This window comes from Dermacentor albipictus, chromosome 5 (genome assembly GCF_038994185.2).
Source record: "Dermacentor albipictus isolate Rhodes 1998 colony chromosome 5, USDA_Dalb.pri_finalv2, whole genome shotgun sequence".
Classification (NCBI taxonomy): domain Eukaryota; kingdom Metazoa; phylum Arthropoda; class Arachnida; order Ixodida; family Ixodidae; genus Dermacentor; species Dermacentor albipictus.
In genome coordinates, this window is record NC_091825.1 from 115,461,878 (window position 1) to 115,484,040 (window position 22,163).

At 44.9% G+C, this 22,163-nt stretch overlaps 1 protein-coding gene across 1 annotated transcript in view; it reads left to right on the forward strand.

Moving 5' to 3' along the window:
* The window catches only part of nudC (nuclear distribution C, dynein complex regulator), a 30,262-nt gene extending 8,440 nt beyond the window's left edge, over positions 1-21,822 (forward strand). Inside the window, exons 6-10 of the mRNA XM_065449416.1 lie at positions 7,854-7,922; positions 15,004-15,129; positions 15,850-15,933; positions 18,286-18,404; positions 21,705-21,822. Coding sequence (XP_065305488.1) covers positions 7,854-7,922; positions 15,004-15,129; positions 15,850-15,933; positions 18,286-18,404; positions 21,705-21,756 — 450 coding nt within the window. The 3' untranslated portion in view covers positions 21,757-21,822. The remainder of the gene's footprint in view (positions 1-7,853; positions 7,923-15,003; positions 15,130-15,849; positions 15,934-18,285; positions 18,405-21,704) is intronic.
* Positions 21,823-22,163: the final 341 nt, after the last annotated feature.

Genomic DNA, 22,163 nt, shown 5'->3' on the forward strand with positions numbered 1-22,163 from the left:
TAGATGCTGTCAAAAAAGACGTTGAGTATGAAAAGTGTCACCTACCGCAGAGGAAAGATAGCAAAGTATGTGTCACGGAAAGCAGCCATTTATAATTGGCAAGAGTGGATTTCCACACTGCCTCAAAAACATAGAAGACCTGCGCTGCCAATACAGTAAAACCTTCTTAATTTGACCGTCAGTAATTCGGAAAATCGCAAAATTCGGACCTGCCCTTTCGTCCCGGCAGGCATGTGCATTATTTAATGCAATGAAACTGTCATTAATTCGGACGTATTCGGGCGCACATAGGTTAATTCTGCCAACTCTCGGACATCGGCGAGCGCCGCAAATGTGCGACGCAAAAGAGCAAAAAACGCATTGGAATCCGCTGAAACGAAGTGGCGGAGTTCGCATCACCATAGTCGTCAGTGGAAATCATACGTGAATGACACCAATGTCAGAATGCTACATGCCTATTTGTGCCTTTAAAGCCATTATTTTTGCAGTTGCTACCGTGCATAATACTGCGTTTGTGGCATGCTTTCATGACTGCACAGTCGCCACCCACAATCGCATTGATAGCAGCTGTGGTTTTGTCTGCAGCGGTTGCGGCAGTAGTTTCGCTTTGATTCGGCGTGCATGTTGGAAGTGTGCCTTCATGACTGCACAGTCGCCATCCACGATTGCATCGACAGCGGCCACAGTTTCGTCCGCAGCGATTGTGGCAAGGAGTGGTTTCGTTTTGGCTTGGTACGCGCATCAGCCTTGTGCCTTCATGATTGTGTAGTGGCTATCCATGATCGCATCTATAGCGACTGCAGTTTCGTCCGCAGTTGCAGCAAACGGTAGTTTCGTTTTGACCCAGTGAGTGCATTGGCTGCACGCCTCCAGAACCGCAAGGTCGCCGCCCATGATCACGTTGTCTGCAGCCGCGGTTTCGTCCGCAGTGGTTGTGAGAAACAGTAGCTTCGTTTTTATTCGGTGCAAAGCTGTCGAGGATGAAGAGCACTGTTTACACTGCGATGGGTGGCGACGCTGGTGAAAAAATAATCGGGATGTGTGCGCATGTCTCAGATGATATGCACCGAGACTGCGCTGCCAAGGAAATCGATTGAAAAGCCTTTGTTGCTGCAAACGCTAATCAGTCACGGGATTGCACAATTGCAGTTTCCGCACTGCTTTTGTGCAAAACAGGAACGGGATTTGCTGTTTAATTCAGTGAATGAGGGCTTGTTGGCGTAGTATGCATTTGTTTGTTTTCTTGATACCTTGGATAATTAGGCATTCGGTTAATTTGGACATTTCTTTTGGATCCGTGAAATCCGAATTAACGAAGTTTTACTTTATGCATTCCACAAGAAAGTGTGGATGGCACTTTTTTTTGACTGAGTGGATCCAGGCATGGAATTCCGAACCGGATATTTTGCACCACTGGATTTGTCATTTCAGACTGTGGGTTTCCGCAATCGACATTTTAAGGTTCGAAAGTGGCCAAAATGAAATCGACCTCAACTCTTCACACTGGCAAATTTTAGATTACAGTTTGAATTGAACAAAACCACCTGACCCCACATCCACACATAGGTCATTATTTAGGAAATGCCATCGCAACAGTGGTGCGCAGGACTCATCGCTGTGCACTTTGTGGGTCCACGGTGAACGCGTTTCATTCATGCTTGCATGGTTGCACGTGAGTGGGAATGGACTCGGGATGTGGTGCAAGCTGAAAGCCAATTTCGAATTTAACAGTGTCTGCCTGGATTGATTCCCTGCCGATGTATGACAATCGGTTGTAAAGTGCGCATTGTAACGGACATGCTGGGAACATTCACATGCACTTCGCAGAGCAAGTGCACTGGTGGTGTCATGATGCATATCCATACATGCTGGCTTGCTTCTGAGCTGCATCCATTTCTACCTTATCCTGAATAAAAACGCACAATAAATGCTTCGACGCAAGAGGCACATTGTGGTCTTGGTGCCAGGAAACGCTGGCTTTTAAAGTTAACATGGTCAGTATATCAAAGACCATTCGTAGTGCGAGTGAGTTTTGGCATTCGTGTGCAAAAAAAGTAAGTAAATGTTTTTGCTTTTGACACAGCTTTTGAGAAGCAAACAGAAAAATTCCCGCTTTCCGTTATCTCTGGAAACTCCAAGTCGTTCGAAGCTTTCAGATAAGCTTCATATTGGTAAATTTTATACAGTAAAAGCTCGTTAATTCAGAACTCGTTAAACCAAATTTCAGATAATTCAAAGTACAGTCGAGCCAAACTATATCGAACCCGTTTACATGAAATTATCCTCTATATCAAACATTTTCTGAACAGAGTATAGTTACAGTGAGTATATATAGCAAAAGCTGCGCTTACATCGAACAAAAATAGCACTGACTCCATATACATCAAACGTCAAGTGGTGCAGAAGTGCACCCAGAAGTTGGCTTTCCCTCATGGTGGCGGGCAAACCCGGTGACACGGCTCTATCCACCCACTCTGCCTACCGCGACTGTGCCACGTCATGTGAGCCATCGACGCCCCCTGCAAAAAAAATGTGCTGGAAAAAAAAAATGGCTGTGGCTTAGGTAAGGTTAAGCCCAGGATGCGAAGCATACTAGCCTTTATTTTAGTTGTTGAACCACTGTTTAGCCTGGTGAACTGCTGTTGCTTGGCTATATTTGGTTCGGCTAGACGAAGAAACAACTCATGCATTACTTCTTCGCCTTCAAGAGTGGAACGCGACAGCGTTCCCGTCGACCCGCCAAGGGGTGTAAGACAATGGGCTACAGGGCAGCGACTACGCGCCCCGCATTGGACGCGGTGAGCGTCGAGCAAAGCAGCGTTCGGCGCGGCAGCGAAATGTGCGCCTGAGCAAGAGACGCACGCCTTAGAAACAGCGCGTTTCTAAGGCAACACCGCATTCACTAGAGGCGCTTTTGTACCGCTTTGAAGCGTTGTACTCGTGGCTCAGTGGTAGCGTCTCCGTCCCACACTCCGGAGACCCTGGTTCGATTCCCACCCAGCCCGTCTTGCAAGAGTTGAGCCAAAGCCACTTCTCCTCTGTCGTGACGTCACGGTGTCACGTGATTTCATGGTCACCGCCGCGCCTGAGGAGCTGGGTTGAGCCCTCGTAATATGCTTCGCATAAAAAAAGCTGAACAATTGGCTATTGCACTAGCCCTGCTGGATAGCTCACAGGATGTTATCACAGTGATTCAAGGTCTGCAGTCAGAGCATTTGAAGAAGGCACCGTTTCCAAACAGGCCCTCAGACTTCTTGGGGGAAAGGCAGTCACGCACCACTTCATTTATTGGTTTCCCACACATCAGGGTCAAGTAAAGGGTGCTCCTCCCAACTTCAACGAGTCGGCTCAAGGGGCTGCGCTTAAGCTTGCCCACTGCGCTATCCTCGACCAATCGGAAACCGACTCCCCGGAGAACAGGGACACGCCCTTCACCTACAACGAGATTACGAAACACTACTATCTCAGCCGTAGAACTTACTTTGTTCCTCATCCGCTGCTCAATAGAGCTCAAGCATTAACGCTTCATCTACTACAAACGAATACAGTGGACCCAATCCGTCGCTCTTACATAAAATCTATCCATATACTTACACCAAAGCTACCTGCCGCGATTGTGGAGAAATAGCCACAATCGCCAAATATGTGTCCATATAGGTGTGTCCAATAGGTGTCAAATAGCCAAATAGGTGTGTCCGGTCACACTCTATCATCGATAACAGCTCATCCAGAAGGGAGGCGGTTCTCCGCAGCCCTCTTCTGGCTGACCAACTCTGGGCTGTTCAGCAGGCCCATGATGCGGCCGAGAGGCTTGTCCTTCTGGTTCCCACGTGGGAGCGGCCCGCTTCATGAAGACTCACGATCTGCAGGACTTCAATAATGTTTTACCATACCCGCAGCCCTTGCTGAGACGGCCAGTCAGAGTCCCTTGCACCCTAGTTGTGCAAGGTGGTGGAAGTGCGAGTCGTCTCACTGCTTTTCTGGTTCATTGTGTTTGCGCCTTGTGGGCCTTGTCCCACAGTGCTGCCATGATGGCTAGCGCAAAGTAGCAAAATTTGTTTTTCGCCGTGAAGCTCGAAATCATGAATCGATTCGAAGGTGGTAAGAAGTCGGATGTCGCCGCAGCATTCAAGATTCTGAGGAGCACTCTCGGCACGATCTTGAAGGTAGAATAACGGGAAGATTAGGGGATAAAGTGGACAAACTCGCGACCCAATGCCCATGGCACCCGATACGTACATACGGCGATGTCGAGGCGGCTGTGTGCAAGTGGTTCATCCGAAATTGCTTCAGACATACCGGCTTCTGCATGCCCGGTGGTGACTGGTGGTTCTGATGAGTACGACGAAGCCGTTGCCGGTGTGGCCGAAGTTTGGAGCGAGCTGTCAGAATTTCTGGAAGCCATTGACGGATCATTGGTCGACGAGCTTGTTAGTGTGGATGATGGTGTCGTGACCACGGCGGAGCCTGAAAACGAAGACTACATTGCCGACATCATACCGAGCACAAGTTATAGTGGGCACAATGAGGAAAGCAACGATGATTCTTTGCCATCATCATCCGAGAGGATTGGTGCACTTGCACTGATCTGGTGCTTCTGCGTGATTGTGGAAGGTAGTGGCCATAGCTGCTCCGACTCCTTAGACAATGTGGAAAAGTGTGTGCATCACAGGCACCGAAATTGCCCAATCGGAAGAAAATACAGGACTTTTTCATGCGAAACTAAGCTGGTTTCATCATTAAAGCGCTTTTATTAATGATATGTGCTTATGTGCTTTTATGACGGCCAATTCTTTAGCAGGCTTATATCGAATTATGCCCTATATCAAACTGATAGGCATTTTCTTGCGAGTTCAATATAACCGGGTTCGACTGTAGCTGCCGCAGTCTGTCCAACAATGTATTGAAATCAATACTGTATTTACTTGATTCTAAGCACCTAATTTTTTTCGCGATTGTGATGCCCAAAGGGAGGTGGGGGGTGCTTAGATCCGAAAAATCTAGAATGACCCCCCACTCCTTCTTTTCGTTGCTATGTCACGACGAGATGGGTGCGAGAAATACGATTTTATTTTGTAAACATATAAAAGAAAAATTGGCGCAGAGTGTGAACCCACCGCTTGTGTCGGATGCTCAGTCACTATCACTGCCACTCAAGTTCGTCGCACCGCTTGAACCGCCGCTCTCGGTATCCCACAGCAGGTTGTCTTCCGTTCCATCAAAGTGGTTTGTGATCGAGCACTTCTCAAATCATTTGACCACAACGTCCACTTGGACCCGCTTCCAAGCGTCCGAAATCCACATTGCGATGGTTGATGGGTACGCTTTCTGCAGCTTTTGCCGTACAGTCCGGCTGTACGGCGTACACGCGCCGCGGTCGCCGTGCCATCTCGGGACTCCGGCGGCTCCGGCTCAATGACAGAGTGAGCAAGCGAGCTTGGCAGCCTTGGCTACGCGCTCTTCGTAACAAATAGGGGGGTGCTTAGATTCGCATTTTTTTTTTTCGCAACTTTTTTGACAATTTTCTCGCGAAAATAGAGGGGGTTGCTTAGAATCGGGGGGTGCTTAGAATCGCAAAAATACGGTAGCATCCTGCCAATTGACACTGAAATCCACACACCGCCACTGATAACTCGAACTCTGCGATCTTATATGGGGAGAGAGTGCTAGTGCGTGGGTGCATGTTGGCGACGCTGGCATCACTGCGCAGCTTTGCTCTTTCCATCTGCGGCCCTTTGTTTCGGCCTCACTGGAGAGACGCATTGGCCGTGGTCAGGCATGGCCAACATTCTCTTCTTCCTTTTTTTTTATTATGTTGATGTTGGAGGCTGTGCTCTTTCTTTACGAGGTGTTCTGCCATGAAGCGGCACTAGGTAATGTCTGAAAATGGTGGCCTTGACGTTTATTGGCCTTTGCATTACCAATAAGCATAGCCTTTGAGATTCGTGGCTATTACTCAAAGGAAAGCATCGCTGGGATATGTGTTTGGATGCCACCTATACATGTAGTGGAATTCAGCAGCGTGCAGCCAGGGCACCTATGAAAGTACAACTGAGACCAACGTCGCAGCAGGTTGTGGTGTCTTTTGCGTGAGCATTTTAGAGCACAGCTCTTGTTTCTGTGGCGAGCATCGGTAGTGCAAAGGCGCGTTTATAGTTCAGCGTTTTCGGCACACGTCGCTTATGGCCAGTCACACTACACTGCTTGCGCTGCACCAGCTGAAATGCCGTCCCCTATAGAATTTGCTGCGTGCGCTGTCTAATGCTTTCTTTCCATTATGCGCAAAACAATCCCTAAGCCACGTGCTGCTTTGAATAACTGCTTGCGTACGTCGGCGAAGCGGCGTAGGCACCTTTTTTCTCCGTGCCATGCATTGTGGGTTGGTGCAGTCGTTGCAACAAACGTGCAGATAGAGCAAGAGCCATCATGACATCAGGCACGTTGGACTGCGTTGGCCGTGCCCGGTTACGTTGGCTGCGCCAGTTCTTTGAACCACAGACGTTGTTCTCGCCAACACGACGTAGCGTGTGCATGCGCACTCACGCTGCATCGGACCACATGCACACCTTAACCGAGCTATATTTTTCTTTGATTTCATTAGTTCAATTTTTTTTAATTTTAATTAACAAGCTTTTACTGTACTTCAAATAGGGTTGTGCGAATATAAAAATTTTCTAATATGATCGGAATACGAATGCTTAGTTTTGCGTATCGAATAATGATGTGCACACGCGTTTATTAGCAAGTTGCGTTAACGTGTTATGTTGGAACATTGCAATTACATTGCCAATGTTAGCAAGACTAGTTAGCCGTTATTCTAAAACATTGTGTATTTGGCTCATGTTTAGTAATTCCCACTAGCGGTCCTCAACAGCCTGTGCCTTAATATAATGCATCAAATGCCTGTAAACTCGGAGGCTTTTGACACTGTACCAGTCATCGCTCATTGCACTTGCTGTAAACAATAAGCTCGGAATTGGAGGCAGATATGTGAAGAAAAAAAAAGAAATGCACCCTCGCTGTTCACAAACCCGCGCCCCCTTGTATTGAAAGGCTGGTTTTCCCACAAAGGTCAAACGTTTAGTGGCTAAGTGTGCTTATCAGGCTAAATTTCGCAAGCAGCTCAGAAGCATCACAAAATTCAGCACAAGATTGCCCCGGTATACTTAGATAAGATAGAAACAAATGCTGAGAACTGTATTGTCTCCCTCACAGGCAGTAATATATTTGATTCGATAGAAATATTTGTATCCGACTGAATATTCAAACATTCTAGAACATCTATTTTGCAAATTGAATACGAACATTAAGAATATAATATTCGATAATATTCGAACGCTTCAAATATTCGCACACATCTAATTTCATATTATTGATATATAAAACTATTTCGCGATGCCCTTCGTGTTACACATTCGACGGACATCTATAAAACTTTTCTGAATTAAGGAAAACTTTGTTAGTCGCCACACGAAGTCGCCATTGAAGCTAAGAAAGCATAGGGATAATGACCTGTGGGGGGTGTTTTTTTTTTATGTGCATGTAATAAGGAAAGTGAAACTGAAGAGAAAAAAAGACAACTTTCTGACAAAGTGTTTTAGCCTCATTTTCTCTCCTGCTCACGGCACGTTAGCAGAGTGTGATGGGTGGTTTTGGCTTTGCTCAGTATCTGTGGTGCAGCCGTAAGCCACCACAAGTTAGAGTAGGAATAACACGTGAATGTTCTCATTATTGTTTATCAGCTGTTCTACAGTGCATTCAATTTTTTTCTGTGTCTTGACACAGGATGGGCATTTTTCATAGTGTTGCACTCACAAAATGTCCATTAATACTTTTTTTTTTTACTTTTCCAGCTCAGGGTCCCCATACCAAGGAATCTAAAGATCAAGGCACGAGATGTTGTCATCGACTTTGAGAAAAAGGTTAGTGGCATCAACTTTTTGAGTAATGCATTAGTACAGTCGAACGCCTTTATAACGGAGTGCTTGAGGCTCCCTGAATCGTTCATTATACAGGTCACTTCGTTGTAAAAGTCGCGCGCCGCACAGCTCGCAATAGAACCAGGATAGAATTATTCCTTTGTTGTATTCCTTCCTGCACTTGAGTGTAGTTGTTGTTTTGTTTGACTTTTTAAGTGTTTCATTTGCACATTCATGTTAGAACGAATCTGTAACTGTGAATTAGCTTGCAGCCAAAGTACCGTATTTACCTGAATTTAACATGCACCTTTATTCCAGCAAGATGTGTTCGAAAGTTTATTGCGCATTCCAATCAGACACGAATATAAAACCACTTTTGCGGCATTCGCAACGCTCTACCTGTGGCCAATCATTGGAGCCGTCAGATGCAGTGTCATAGCCATCACAAAATTGCGGCAGAGCACGTTATTGTGAAGGTTGTTGTTCGTTCAATTTGTGCTAGACTAAGATCCAGAGAAATGCTCTCGGCTTCAGACATATTATCACTTTCACAAGATTTTGTGCGACTCGGCAGCAGATGCATCGGTGTAATCGGCCGTCAGCGTTTCTGCCGTCGTTCCAAGCTTGTTATCTGCGCACAATGCTAGGAATGCTATAAAGCACATACTTCTATACAAGTCCGATGTAGAGTCTTGTGAAAGGGATTGTAATGAATGGAAAGAAAGGGAACCAAGGAACCACTTTTTCGAAAGTCATGACAATATAAAGCCGACAAACAATGATAAGAAGGAAAGCATAGGGGGAATTACTTGTTTATTTAATTGAAATGTAGAATTTATAAATACAGGGAAATCTCGATATAACAAACTTCAGGGGACCGCAGTAAATTGTTCGTTATTCTGAACGATTGTTATAGGGAAAGCCTCAACATTAACCATACTGCCCATCAACCCATCTGTTCCTAAGTTGTCACCATGTGAGCTATCCATGCAAACGTAGCTGTTGGCTCTCTCAGCACCCGCTGTTGCTACATTCCATAGATTCCACCGCCACGCACCACCAAAGCACTGTATAATAAGAGTGACGCGTGCAAAACAGATGCTGATGCCAAGAAAACTACCGTCAAAAACGTAGCTTTACGTTGCCTCCAAAGCGCAATGGTTCATGCTTTTTGTTTGTTTTTTCACACTTCTTGCCATGGACACCGCAACTGGCTCGCTTGAGGAGGACACCTGAACTATGTCAAAGTGTAAGCATGCGTAAACGACATCGTCTGGAAAGGTGCAAAGTGCGACCACGTGGCATTTGCGAGTACGGAGGTTACATTTCACCGCACTCATAGCTGGTACGGCTGCAGAAAGAAGTGTGCGCAGAAAGAAGGGTGAAAGAAGGAAGAGCACGCCTCTGTTGCTAGGCAACACATTTCTGGGCGGAGCATGCGCTTGCTTGCAACACCTGAGGAGTCATCATCTTCGCTCGTCCGCATTCTTTTTTGCTCGGGCGCAGTCTCATGTTTTCTGAACCCATGTGCTGCGACGTCCGACCTCTGTGCATTGTCTGCTATAGCCTACTGTTTCGGCTGCCGGAATGGATACATGGGAATCTAAGAATCCCTAGTTTTCCAAATATTAGTTAGTAGAACTGAAATGTTAACATTACAGGAAAACTGAATAACGTTCGTTATTCTGAAAAGTTCGGTATTCTGAAGTTCGTAATACTGAAATATTTTTATTCTGAAACTATAAGCAGGGGATTTCTGAAAAGTTTGCTAATCTGAAAGGTTCATTAATGTAGTGTTCATAGTAACGAGATTTTACTGTAATTGAAAGTAGATAAAAAGAACAATTGGCCACAGGTGGGATACGAATCTGTGTCTTCGCGTTACGCATGCGATGCTCTTACCAATTGAGCTACCGTAGGCCCTTTTCCTGACCACTTTCTTTGGGGTTTATGCGTGTGTACTAGTTAACCCTGAGAGTGTTAGCCAGTGCTACCACTCGCGGCCTCAGCTGTGGATGTAAAATATCCTTCCTGCCTTAAGGCGTCGCATGGTACATGAATTTGGAAGGGGGCAACTTTGTCAATAAACCCTCGTATGCTACCTGAAAGCATCAAAGCTGCCAGAGACAACACCTTCGCTATGTAATGGATGATAAGAAAGGGAACCAAGAGGTCTGTTTTTTATAAGTCGCAACCAGATAAAGCCGACAGACATAAAGCTGCTATGTGCTTTCTCTGTGATGCTGTGCCAAACCAAGTAAAAAAATGGCTGTGGCTTAGGTAAGGTTAAGCCCAGGATGCGAAGCATACTAGCCTTTATTTTAGTTGTTGAACCACTGTTTAGCCTGGTGAACTGCTGTTGCTTGGCTATATTTGGTTTGGCTAGACGAAGAAACAACTCATGCATTACTGCTTCGCCTTCAAGAGTGGAACGCGACAGCGTTCCCGTCGACCCGCCAAGGGGTGTAAGACAATGGGCTACAGGGCAGCGACTACGCGCCCCGCATTGGACGCGGTGAGCGTCGAGCAAAGCAGCGTTCGGCGCGGCAACGAAATGTGCGCCTGAGCAAGAGACGCACGCCTTAGAAACAGCTCGTTTCTAAGGCAACACCGCATTCACTAGAGGCGCTTTTGTACCGCTATGAAGCATCGTACTCGTGGCTCAGTGGTAGCGTCTCCGTCCCACACTCCGGAGACCCTGGTTCGATTCCCACCCAGCCCGTCTTGCAAGAGTTGAGCCAAAGCCACTTCTCCTCTGTCGTGACGTCACGGTGTCACGTGGTTTCATGGCGACACCGCCGCGCCTGAGGAGCTGGGTTGAGCTCTCGTAATATGCTTCGCATAAAAAACATTGCACTGTCACGAGTTCCCATGATGGTTGAACATCTGCCTTTGTAGCTCAAGGCTTATGTTCCTGCAAGCCTTTTCTACAAACTATTTTCTACAAACGTACTGAGTCGTTAGAGTAGGTCCTTCTGATCATTAATTGATGCATCTAAGTGCTCCGCATAAAGTCTGTAATTTATTACAAGGTTTTAAAAATGCACATCGCTGCTGATCGCAGCACACTGCACGGCATAATTTTAAGTCGCCCCTACCCATATGACGCAAATCACCCATATGACGTCCGTGGGGCGAGCTATCCGATTGGCAGGCCAGGGTGCGTGATCGATAATTTTTCGAACTTTTGGTTAACAAATATGCGTAATAGTTGAAATGTTAGTGAATTTGTTTTTATAAAAAGAAAGTAACACAAAGGGAATGCACAATAGCATTTGTTCAGTACACTTAAGCACTTCCGGCACACAGTAAGTGTCATGTGCTTGTGTTACAACATGCTCCGTCTTTGATGAGAGCTCCGCCGTCAGTGTTGGTCTGTCTTTTTGCGAGTGCTATGATTTGACTTTGTTGTGTTGTGGACTGCAGACGCAGCGACTGGCAATATGTCAAGCTGCGACATCGTGTCCCTCTACAAGCCAGTAGACGAGCGGACTGGCTGCAGCGCACCGGACTGCCGCTATCCGACCGGCGGCAGGATTTGCGCGATTGCGGCCGTCACTTTACACCGGAGGATTACTAACGCAATATTTTCGCGAGTTCGGTATTAGGGTAAACGCAAGCACAAAGGGGACAGGACCTGGTCGTGTCCCCTTGCGTGTCGTTTCATGGGACGAACAGAAGCGCAAATGTGAATGGTCTGCACGGTGCAGCCACCTGGTGGCATAGAGCTCAACCAGACACAGCAGCAGTTACAAAATGTATTCTTTGCTACGCTGCTGGTGTAAATTTTTTGCAGGAGTGTAATTGTTAACATGTTGTTTTTGTAAATGTTTAAAATGTTTTACACTTGGTTAGAGCAATATTAGCTCTTTCTTTGGCTGGTGAAGCTCTGCGCCAACGAGTGGCTGGACCGTGCAGACCGATCAGGCAGCTCACGTACGTCTACGCTAAAGTTCCTTCATCAGCTTGAGTTTATGCTTCCAGCGTTCAGTGGAAACGTTCCGCTAGTGTGTAATTAATGGAATACCAGACACGTTCGGCGCTACAACAGAATGCTCGCAATGCACGCTGCTTCGATAGCTCTCACTTGCAGTCGACGGCCAAGCGACTAGCGGGGAGGTTTCGCGCGGGTTCCAAAGCAACCGGAAGTGGACGATGTGACCTCGCATCATGACGCATAGTTAGTGAAGGCGGAGCTTAGCCCCGTTGGCTCAGCGAACGAGTTGAGGAGGAAAAGCATGGCTAGGGAGGAGGGTAACTTGTAATCGCTTGTAGCTCCATTAATACGTAACGCTTCACTTAAATTGTGGTGCGAATCTTCGACTTAAGCTGTACCCTACGCATCTACAAAATGTGTCCGAACCGTTTCAGGGGGCCCTTTAAGGTCATGGTAAAGGCAAACATTGAACCCTTCTTGAAAACTCAAGAGTGTTTGCTTCATATAAAGCTAAGAAATTAATTGGTTGCAAATGCAAAGAAAATTGTAGCTGGAGGAGCCACACATGTCTTCAGCTATTCGAACCGGCTGTGATGAATATACCTTGCATTGCTTTGTCGGCAATCTCAGAAGTCATTATGTACTAGCACTACTGCTTGTTTTTAAATAGAAAGTGCACGCTGTGCTCTGGCATAAAAAGTGCCACTAGGGCTGTGTGAAGTAATATCAGTAAGCTGTTTAATAAAACCTAATAAGCTGGCCAAACTGCATATGCATTCATATTGAAAGACATTTAATTGTTATCAGTGGCCAATTCCAATTAGCTGGTCATAAATGAGGCATTCTATGTTGTGGGAGCTGGTACCATATTTCCACACTAGCGACAGTAATCCAATTCAATGTTTATCCATTCAAAAGATGGAAGATGGATAATTTTTACTTGCATTCTGGTCCCGGCAAGCAGCGTATGTTTTCTTTGATGATATCAAGCTTTTGTTGATTCTTGTACAGTCGAACCTCTATATAACAAACGCGGATACAATAAAACTCGACTGATATGTTCTTCATTCATGTTTTCTGGTATATAACGTTGGTGAAGCGGAGAAAAACCATCTGTGTTTTGAGAAAGCTCACAAAAAGGAAGAGGCAGTAAGATGAAAAAAAAAAGCACTGAAAGTCGAGGGAGTGGTTAAAGCCAATAAAAGAGTAGGGGTCTATCTAAAACTCTGAAGGCTTGGCTGTAAGCTTGTTAGTCTTTTTGGTGCTTGTACTGTGACCTCAGATGGTGCATATGCCCATGTATATTAAGGAATACGTGCTATATCCCATAACAGTGAGCAAAACGTGAACAAGGTGAATGCAGGTCCTGCATTCACCTTCTTTACGTTTTGCTCATCGTCTTGAATTTCCATCTCCCGCATTCCCCGTGTTATCCCATAACAGTGCCATTCTTGTCCCTTAGTATGCCTCACCGCGTAACACCAGTGTATTGCGGCAAAGCTAACCTTAAAGGCAAATATTGCCAAGTGAATCAATGGCATGCTTTTCCTGCTTTTTGTTTAATTAACCAGCTTCTTCAGTCTTATCGGGATCAAATTATTGGAAGTCAGCCGTACAATCGAGCCCACTTAAAATGAACGTCGCCCGTTATGCTGATGCTTGTAATAAAAGGATTGCTCGGGGGGGGACAAGAAAAACATGAACAAGAAGCTGGTAATCGCCGCTTTTGCAGAAGCAAGCCCCAGTGAAACCGCGCTCTGAAGTTTATTGTGAAAACATGTCCCTCACTGAGGCCCACAGCGTAGATAAGCTGTGAAGCGGGAACCGCGTGGTGCGATTGGATGAAAACACGTCTTGCGGCAAACACCTGCGCAGCCACCGCTGTGAGAGCAACTGCATGACGGAAATGCCACAGCAAGTTTACAGCTCATTTTTCGTGTCAAGTAATGCGTTTTTATCAAAAGCCACACAGTGCACACCACCGCTACTTGTGGATGAGGAGGACATACGTTGGTGGAAGAAGTGTGCATAGCATTGCGACACACAACTTTTACTACCTGCAGCAGAAACCGGCAGCGATGCAGTCTCCCCGGCACATGTTTTGAAACAATATCCATGCGTTGTTGTTGTGCATCATCTGTGCGAGAAATTTAGCCATGCAGTTTCGTTCAATACTTTCGTGTTGCTTACACTTAATGCACTTCACGTATGATGTCATCATCTGCACTAACGAAATCGTCCCAGTCAACATCAAGGCTACCTGTGTCAGAGCCTACAGAGTGCTGCCACAAGTCTTCACGGGACTGGTTTCTTATAAAGCATAAGGGTTTTTTTAGGGTTAACACAGGCAAAGAAGACTTCCTTTCCGACATCTTGAATAAACTGTTAACACACTGGAGGACAGCCAGTTCCAAACTTAGTAAAACTGAAGTGAGGAAGTGCAATTGATGATGGTGGTAGTGGGTCACGGCGACCGTGTGTCACAATTTGCTGATGATAGTAATGGTGAGAGTAGGGGGGACTGTGAGAGCCTTCACACATGCCTGCACTGTGCGTCTATGAAGGCACTCCAGGTGAGTTAGGCGAGTGATGATCAGTGCAACACCTAGAGCATGGACACTGTAGCAGAGGTACCAGGTGTTGTTCTGCAGCTGTGTGTCCGCTGTAACCGATTGACCGTGTCAGTTGCATTCATTGTACATGAGACATGGCAACATTGCAGTAATGTATATTTTGACTGTCATATCGGTTTAGTTTGCAATAAGTGAGTGTTTGTCTCAAGTGAGGCCACCGTAAGTGAGCTCAACTGAAGTGCATTTTTTCTCGCCCCCTTTCTGTGGGAACAATGTAGCAAGAGAAAAAAAATTCCATGGCTTTGTTGGAAAGCATCACAAGATGGCGCTACTGCCACTGAGGTTACCATCTACATCGGAGTCGGGGTATTCCTTATACTGCAATAGGATAATAGACAGGATAGAGCTCTCATTAACAGGACTGCTTACATGGCTCGAAACTGTCTCTCAGGGGCATAAGGTGTGAGTAGCCAGGTGCTTGAGATGTACTACACCTTGGCTATTAGCTCTCATGCAGTGAACTGTTGATGCTTACAGTTGAGGAAAGTGTAACTGTGTTCCTATTTCTATGCAGCACCTAAAAGTTGGTCTGAAGGGCTTCCCACCCATCATTGATGGTGACCTGTTCAATGAGATCAAGTTGGAAGAGTCCTGCTGGATCCTCGAGGATTCCAAGACCATCCTAGTCACAATGGAAAAAGTGAGTGTTTGTGGTGTGAGGAGTGCCAATGTGTCTCCAGCACACATTGTCGACTGTTGCTGTAGATTGTACTGCCACGTAAGCTTCGGCTTTGTGTCATAGCCTGAGTGCCTTGCTCTAAATCAGAAAGTGCACTTTACATCTGTGCATGGCAAATGCTTTGCCCCTCTAAATTGCAGGCTGGAAATTGAATCTGTGAGGAAGTAGATGTCACGTTTTACTGGTGATTTCCCAGCATTGCTGCAGAGCTTCTAAGATCGTTCAACATAGCAAAGAACCTTTACCGTGCCAATAAGCCTGCTCCTACAATGTTAGCAAAGCTGGGATAGTGCTAATAAACTCTTTTGTCCATGTAATACAGCTTCATTATCTTACATAACCAATCGAAGTGCTGTCAAATAGCCAAATGTATTACGAAGTTGTTGTTATCTAAAGCTTTTGCTTACAGCTCTTGTGGGATTGGGCATTTGCTCATGAAGATAAAGTGTTCAAACTGCATGCTGTCCAAACGTTGATGTCAGTTTAGTGCTAGTTCCTTATAGAAAAGCATTGATAACTAATTGCATTTTTATGTCAAATCTTGAGTATATGGAGCTAGTTTGTGGCATTTCTACTGTTTGTTATAGCAATGCTGTCCAGCACTTCTCTTTTCCCTAGCTTTAGAAAATAGAGTGAAGGTGCAACCCAACATTGTCTTCTTGCTCTCTCTCTCTCTATCAGATTAACAAGATGGAATGGTGGACACGTCTGGTGATGACGGACCCAGAAATCAACACTAGGAAAGTGAACCCCGAGCCATCCAAGGTTCGTGCTAATGATTTCCACTACCGTGAATTTCATGTAAAATTTCTTCTGTGCAGCAAGACCTTGCTTCAATGAAGTGGAAGAGGGAGCCGAACTTACTTCCATATATTCATTACTTAGTTATAAGGCTTCTCTCTTTTCACCGCTTACACTGCACGCTGGGGTGGGGGGGCTGTTAGTAACCACAGAGTAAGCTTGTACAAAAGCCTGTGCCGCACTGCCAAACAACCTTAAAAGATTGTTTTCTGCCACATCTTTGTGCACGAAATGACGACCTTTTCTGATGCACCTGTCAATTCTCAATGATCTTCGCTGTTGTCGTGTGCACACAAAACTGTGGCAGCACAACAGCATTTTGTGAACGTGCCGGATGAGCGCTGCAAGTCTTCAATTTCATACAGTGCTCATTGCTGTACTAGAATGGATGCTTCTAAACAACAAAAAAAAGTTTTGCTTTACGCTGGCATCCACCGAAAGATGTTGCAGGAAATGAAAGGTTTGCAGCGCTGTGCTGTCACATTCATAAAATGCTAATAATCCCAGTGATGGCGAGGAACTTGAGAGGCCCACATTTTGTTATGATCCATTTAATTTTTATTCTTATTATCCACTGTTATGGCCATATGGCATTAATAGCTCTATCAATAATAGTAATAGCTCTGTCAGCTCTCTCAGTAATTCAGTAATAGTTCTGTCTGAGCTAGTGATCAAGGACAAAAAAAAAACTGAAGTCGATGTGGATTGTTCTAAACTGTGACTCCAGCACATGGAAAACCCCTTTACTGCGCATGTACAGACGGCGCAGCATATACTAAAGTATACCCTTCCTCCACGTGCCATAAGCTATGCGCTTAGCTGTTCATGTGCGATTTCAATGTAAAAACACTACTTTCAACCAAGTGTGCTGTGTTACACAGAGCACAGGCGAGCACATGCAAGAATTGGCAGCACTAGTGTTTGTGCCAGGAAGCCAACAGCTTGCAGGGCCTTTGAACTGCAGCACCAGATAAGTTATATAAGCAGTACCAGAATTTGGCCTCAACAGTGCAAAATGATCTGTTAATTTCCCTTCCGAACTAACCACCACGGTGGCTTAGTGGCTATGGCATTGTGGTGCCGATCTTGAGGTTGCGCGATCAATCTCAGCTGCGGTGACAGCGTTTCGATGGCGGCGAAGTTAGAACGCTCGTATACTTAAATTTAAGTGCATGCTATACAATTCCAGTTGGTCGGAATTAATTCAGAGTTCTACAGTGTGCCTGATTATCAGTGGTCCTTGTGCGTGAAACTCCATAATTTAATTTTTTGCTTTCACTACACGGAACAGTAGCCATGATGGTCTGCTTCTGAGTGCGAGATCACTGGTTCAACTCCTGGCTGCTGTTACCGTGGAGCAGAATGCAAATATACTTATGGGCTGATATTTCAGTGCATGTTAAAGAGACATAGAGGTCAAACATTCGAGCTATCTCTTTATCTTAAGCTTCCACATCCACTGTTCCACTTATGCAAGTTATCAAGGCTGCGCTATTTTCTTTGTTTCTTAAATAGCGCCGTTCACTTTGCAATTACATTTGTTTGAGTGTGTATACTCGGGCATTACTGCAGCTGTACGGTCACTGCTTTATGAACTGTTCATGATGGGCCTTTACTAGCACTTGTCTATTGGCCCATCAGTCACCTTGCAAATACACTTTGGAAGAAAAAGAAAGGCCTGATATAATATGTTACATTATCTATCAAAAAACCTCACAATGCTTACTTTATGCTAGAAGGTGACTTTGCTGCAATGAAATTTCAGACTATAGGAGCCATGCAGTTCCAGGACTTAAATCTCTCTTAATGAACGGGGTGGCATCTTATACGTATCAGTGTCTAGAATCTTGGAGGTCGTGCTCTGCTGGGCCACAAATGCCCGCTTCACGTCAGAACGCAGCACAGAGGTAGCGCCGTACTCCTGCAAATGGCTCTGACCGATTGGTGTGGAGAGGCAGCATGAATTACCTGTCATATTGGAAAAGCAAATAAAAAGTGTTAATATCTGTGGTCGTATAGAATTGATCAGTTATAAATAGGAATGTTGCATCATGTGAGGTGGCACGGTGTTTGCACTACTGCATTGCTAATTGCATTGCAGAACTCAGTTCTGAGTAAAGTGACGTTTTTGGACACCTTGTAGAGCTAATCGGCAACATTCATTTGACTTAATGTGCACGTTAGATGTTCTTTTAAAGAAAGAACTTGAGGCGGCAAAGCTTTTCCACCTTTCAAACATTAAATCCCATGAAATAATATTTGCTCACCATTCTCGTGTGTCTGCTGTCTGGGTAACTGAAAGCTTTGTTTGTGCAGCTCTCTGACCTTGACGGTGAAACGCGAGGGATGGTGGAGAAAATGATGTATGACCAGAGGCAGCGGGAAATGGGACTGCCAACATCCGACGAGCAAAAGAAACAAGACGTTCTTAAGAAGTGAGTAAACGACAGCTTCTCCGCTTGTTTTTGGTAAGAGTGAACTAAGGACGAAATGGCTACGAAATTTTGGACTCCACAACATAGCTTAGTTTCTGATACAGTAGATACAAAGCAACTTCCATGCAAATTTTTACGATTGTATTATGAGCAGATGCATCTCAAAAGGTTTGCAAAATTTACATTCTTGGATGTCGAAACTCAAGAAAATGCCATCAATGCTGCTCACTGCAAATGATGCAGAACCCAGGACATTAAGAACCAGCACTCGCATGGGCACCTGTGCGACAAAGTGCAACAGCAAGATCAACACGCATGTGTTCTGCGATCTGTGTTGTATCCGCTTGCGACCAGATGCGCGTGTCGTCTGCTTACTCACCACTTAAAGGCTGTTATTTAACTCTTTCTCTAATGTGCCAGTTAGGCTTCGCTGGCCCGCTAACGATGGTTTCGAATGCCATTTTCGACACCTTCCATGCTGCTCAGATACACTGCGCCATCCGACATAGTACGAAAACTAAACTTTTGTTTCTTATGGAGTTCGCTTTTTCCTTCCTGGTGCTGTCTATTAAACGGGCTCCAATGACGGGCACACTCGTCAGAATTCAAATGCAAAATTGGCTGCCTCCAGTACATCGCAGATCTCACATCTGTGGCTGATTTTATCGATGGCTCAAGCAACAGCGAGTCAGAGGTTTCTGCCTTTTCATCTGACTTTGATTCTGAGAGCAACGATGAAGCAGATCAATCCAGAAAATGAGGATGCACCCTTAGTCGGTGCTCCTCCACCAACTAAAGCCATTGAGCATAGCCAGCTAACATGGAGACATGCCAAAACCACAGAAATGTTGCAGCAGCAAAATCTAGCAGAAAACAAGATTTTACTGCAAGGCTTGCAACGTTCACCTGTTTCACATCAATCAGCTGCTTTGCTTCATGGTATGCCCAACTGTAGGGCTTCTAGTTAAATTATTTTAGCAGAAGCAGTTTCTCAAGGAAAGAATTTGGTTTGCTTGCAGTTATTGGCTTTTAGATAGCAAAACATTTTGGATAGGTAAAAAAAAACATTTAACATTCTTTTTTAACACAGGTGTGTCTTTACTAGCATTGTTAAGTTTAACCCTACAATCTTGTTCTTGGCAATTTATATCTTCTTATGACCTATATCTCGTTAATCAAACTTGTATGCCTGAAAAGCAGTCATTCTGCTTTACTTTCATGTATTGTGTAAAATTTTGAGTGCAGTAGTCTCTTCAGAAAAAAAAAAATCTTGTGTAACTTGCAAAAAAACGAACATTTTCCTCGTGGCAGGAAGAGAGTTCGAGATTAGAGAGATTAGGTATCACCAGCCTTGTGGCTTTGCCAAGATTGCTTCAGCTGTATATACTACTCATTTATAGCCAGTTTATCCAAAGTTGAAGTTTAGTGCAGCTGGATTTTAGAGTTTACTGCAAGGGGCAGAGTCTCATTAGTACCGTGTTTACTCGAATCTAGGCCGGCCCCGATTCTAAGCTGACCCCCAAACGTACGAAGCCGGAAACAATTAAAAAAACTTACCTCGAACCTAGGCCGAACAAAAAAGTAACAAAGTGGAAACGGCATTTATTTAATATGATTATGCCAAGCTCACTCTATGTTATCATTGCTGCCACCCTTGTTGCTATAGCCCAGACCACACACGTGCTTGCGGACGTGCACGAGCTCGCGTCCGTACACCCATGCATGCACAGATGGTGCGGCACAGCTCGCATGCATTGAAGTGCAGCGTAATCTCAGTGAACAGCTCTTCTCTGTTATTGCGTGCTTATCTTCATTGACGTTGTCACCTCCTCGTGTGGCACATGCAAAAAGCATCTCCCATTGCCCCCTCTGACAGACGTTTTTCTCATCGATGCTGAAGTCTCGCCCAGTTTGCACGTTTGACGAAGCCTCTGTGGCTAGCACAACTTTTCGTTTGAAAGCAGCGCTACAGTGGCATTGCCTGTTTGGTGGCCCTTATACGATAATGCCACAATATGAGCCACACCACACGTTGATACGACACAGGTCAAAACAGCGACGTCGCTCATGTACTTCAGTTGGCTATTGGCACAGCTAGTAGCAGCTGCATTGCTGATTTTTCTAGATGCGGCTAGCTGTGCACCATATTTATCATTTTCTATTACAAACTGGTGCTTTTCTTAAAACCTTCAAATTTAAGCCGGCCCTAGAGTTTGGTATATGATTACTTGAAAAAAAAAACTATAGACCTAGATTTGAATAAATAGAGTATATGGTTACGCATGAAACAACTGCCCCGAACAATAAAGGCACACTTTAATTACAAAAGATTAAAAGCTGCAACTTAGCTGAAAGAGTGTATGGTTCTCACTGAGAATGAGTGGGCTTGTGAATTTGGTTGCAAACAGCATGAAATGGTGCCAGCATTACGGAGGTGGACACAGAAGGTTGTCTATGCCGGGGCATCTCTGTTTGCACATACATATTACGGCTTGTGCTGTATATCCGAAAACAAATGCTATGCAGGATTCTGTCTGTGAAGAAGTCAAGTAATGAAGGAAATGCCTGGGGGCTTTGTTTAACGTTAATACACACAAAAGCAACTCAAGTGAGAGCAAATGTGATAGCTAGCTTGGAGTGTAAGTGCTATGCTGCTTACACATTTTGTGTCACTGCCGACTGCACTGCACGCATTTGTTTTTAGCCATTAGTGCTGCTGCACACTTCTGTAGAGTACTATGTACAGCATCTCAAGAAGCACAAGTTCCTCTCTGCTCCGTTTCAACTTTTCAGTTTTTCGTGCAACCTGCGCATTGATGAAGCGGCGCAAACCTTTCTGCTGATAAGGCTCCTTTTGTAGGGGGCCACTAAATTGGCTCACTTAGTAACTAAGAAAAACAGTTCAGCATGCCAAGCAAATAGTTTTGTTTCTTGCAATCCATGCCAACACAGTATCCTTATGCAGTGCTCTCAGCGTGCGTTTCGTGAAAGGCTGCTTCATTGGGATCATAATTGGGCGCCTGACATAGCAAAATTGTTTTCCGTTTTCAGACAACGTTGACATTCCACAGGCTGTCTTAAAAACTTGCTAGCTGAATGTTTTAAAGTACGTGAACTTATAACACACAATTTTCCTGTTTTTTCATGATGCTCTGAGCTCTTTTCGAATGGAAAAAATTGTCTTTCTCTTTTGCTTATAGACCAATGGGGTCTGTATTATTCTCGGGCAGTTGACAGTAGGACAGGTCATGCTGTCACACACATCTGTGGTGCAATATTTTTCTGGATTTCTCATTCTAGGTTCATGGAGCAGCATCCAGAGATGGACTTCTCCAAGTGCAAGTTTACGTGATCATGCCTCAATCATTCCTGAATAGCGCTATTTCTATGTAATAAAAAACATGTCAATCTCCTGCCATTTGTGTAGTCTCTGGCAAATTGAAACAGACCGATAAGCTAATCGTTTATGATTTTCTTTAAATGTAGCTAAAAGGATACCCTGTTAATAGTAGACAAGAAACCTATCCTAATACAGTGAAACCTCGTTCAACCGTAGTTGGCCGGAGCTCGAAAAAAGTATGTACTAAACGATAGTACTGTTTAAACGAAATAGCATGAGATCGCCCACTTACTTGTCAAAAATGTAACACGGAACTCGGAGCGAGTGCGATGAAAGGGGAAAAAGACATGCAGTATTTATTCATTTCGCACGACAAAAGTGATATTTTCGTTTGATGCCGTGGCGGCCTAGCATGACGA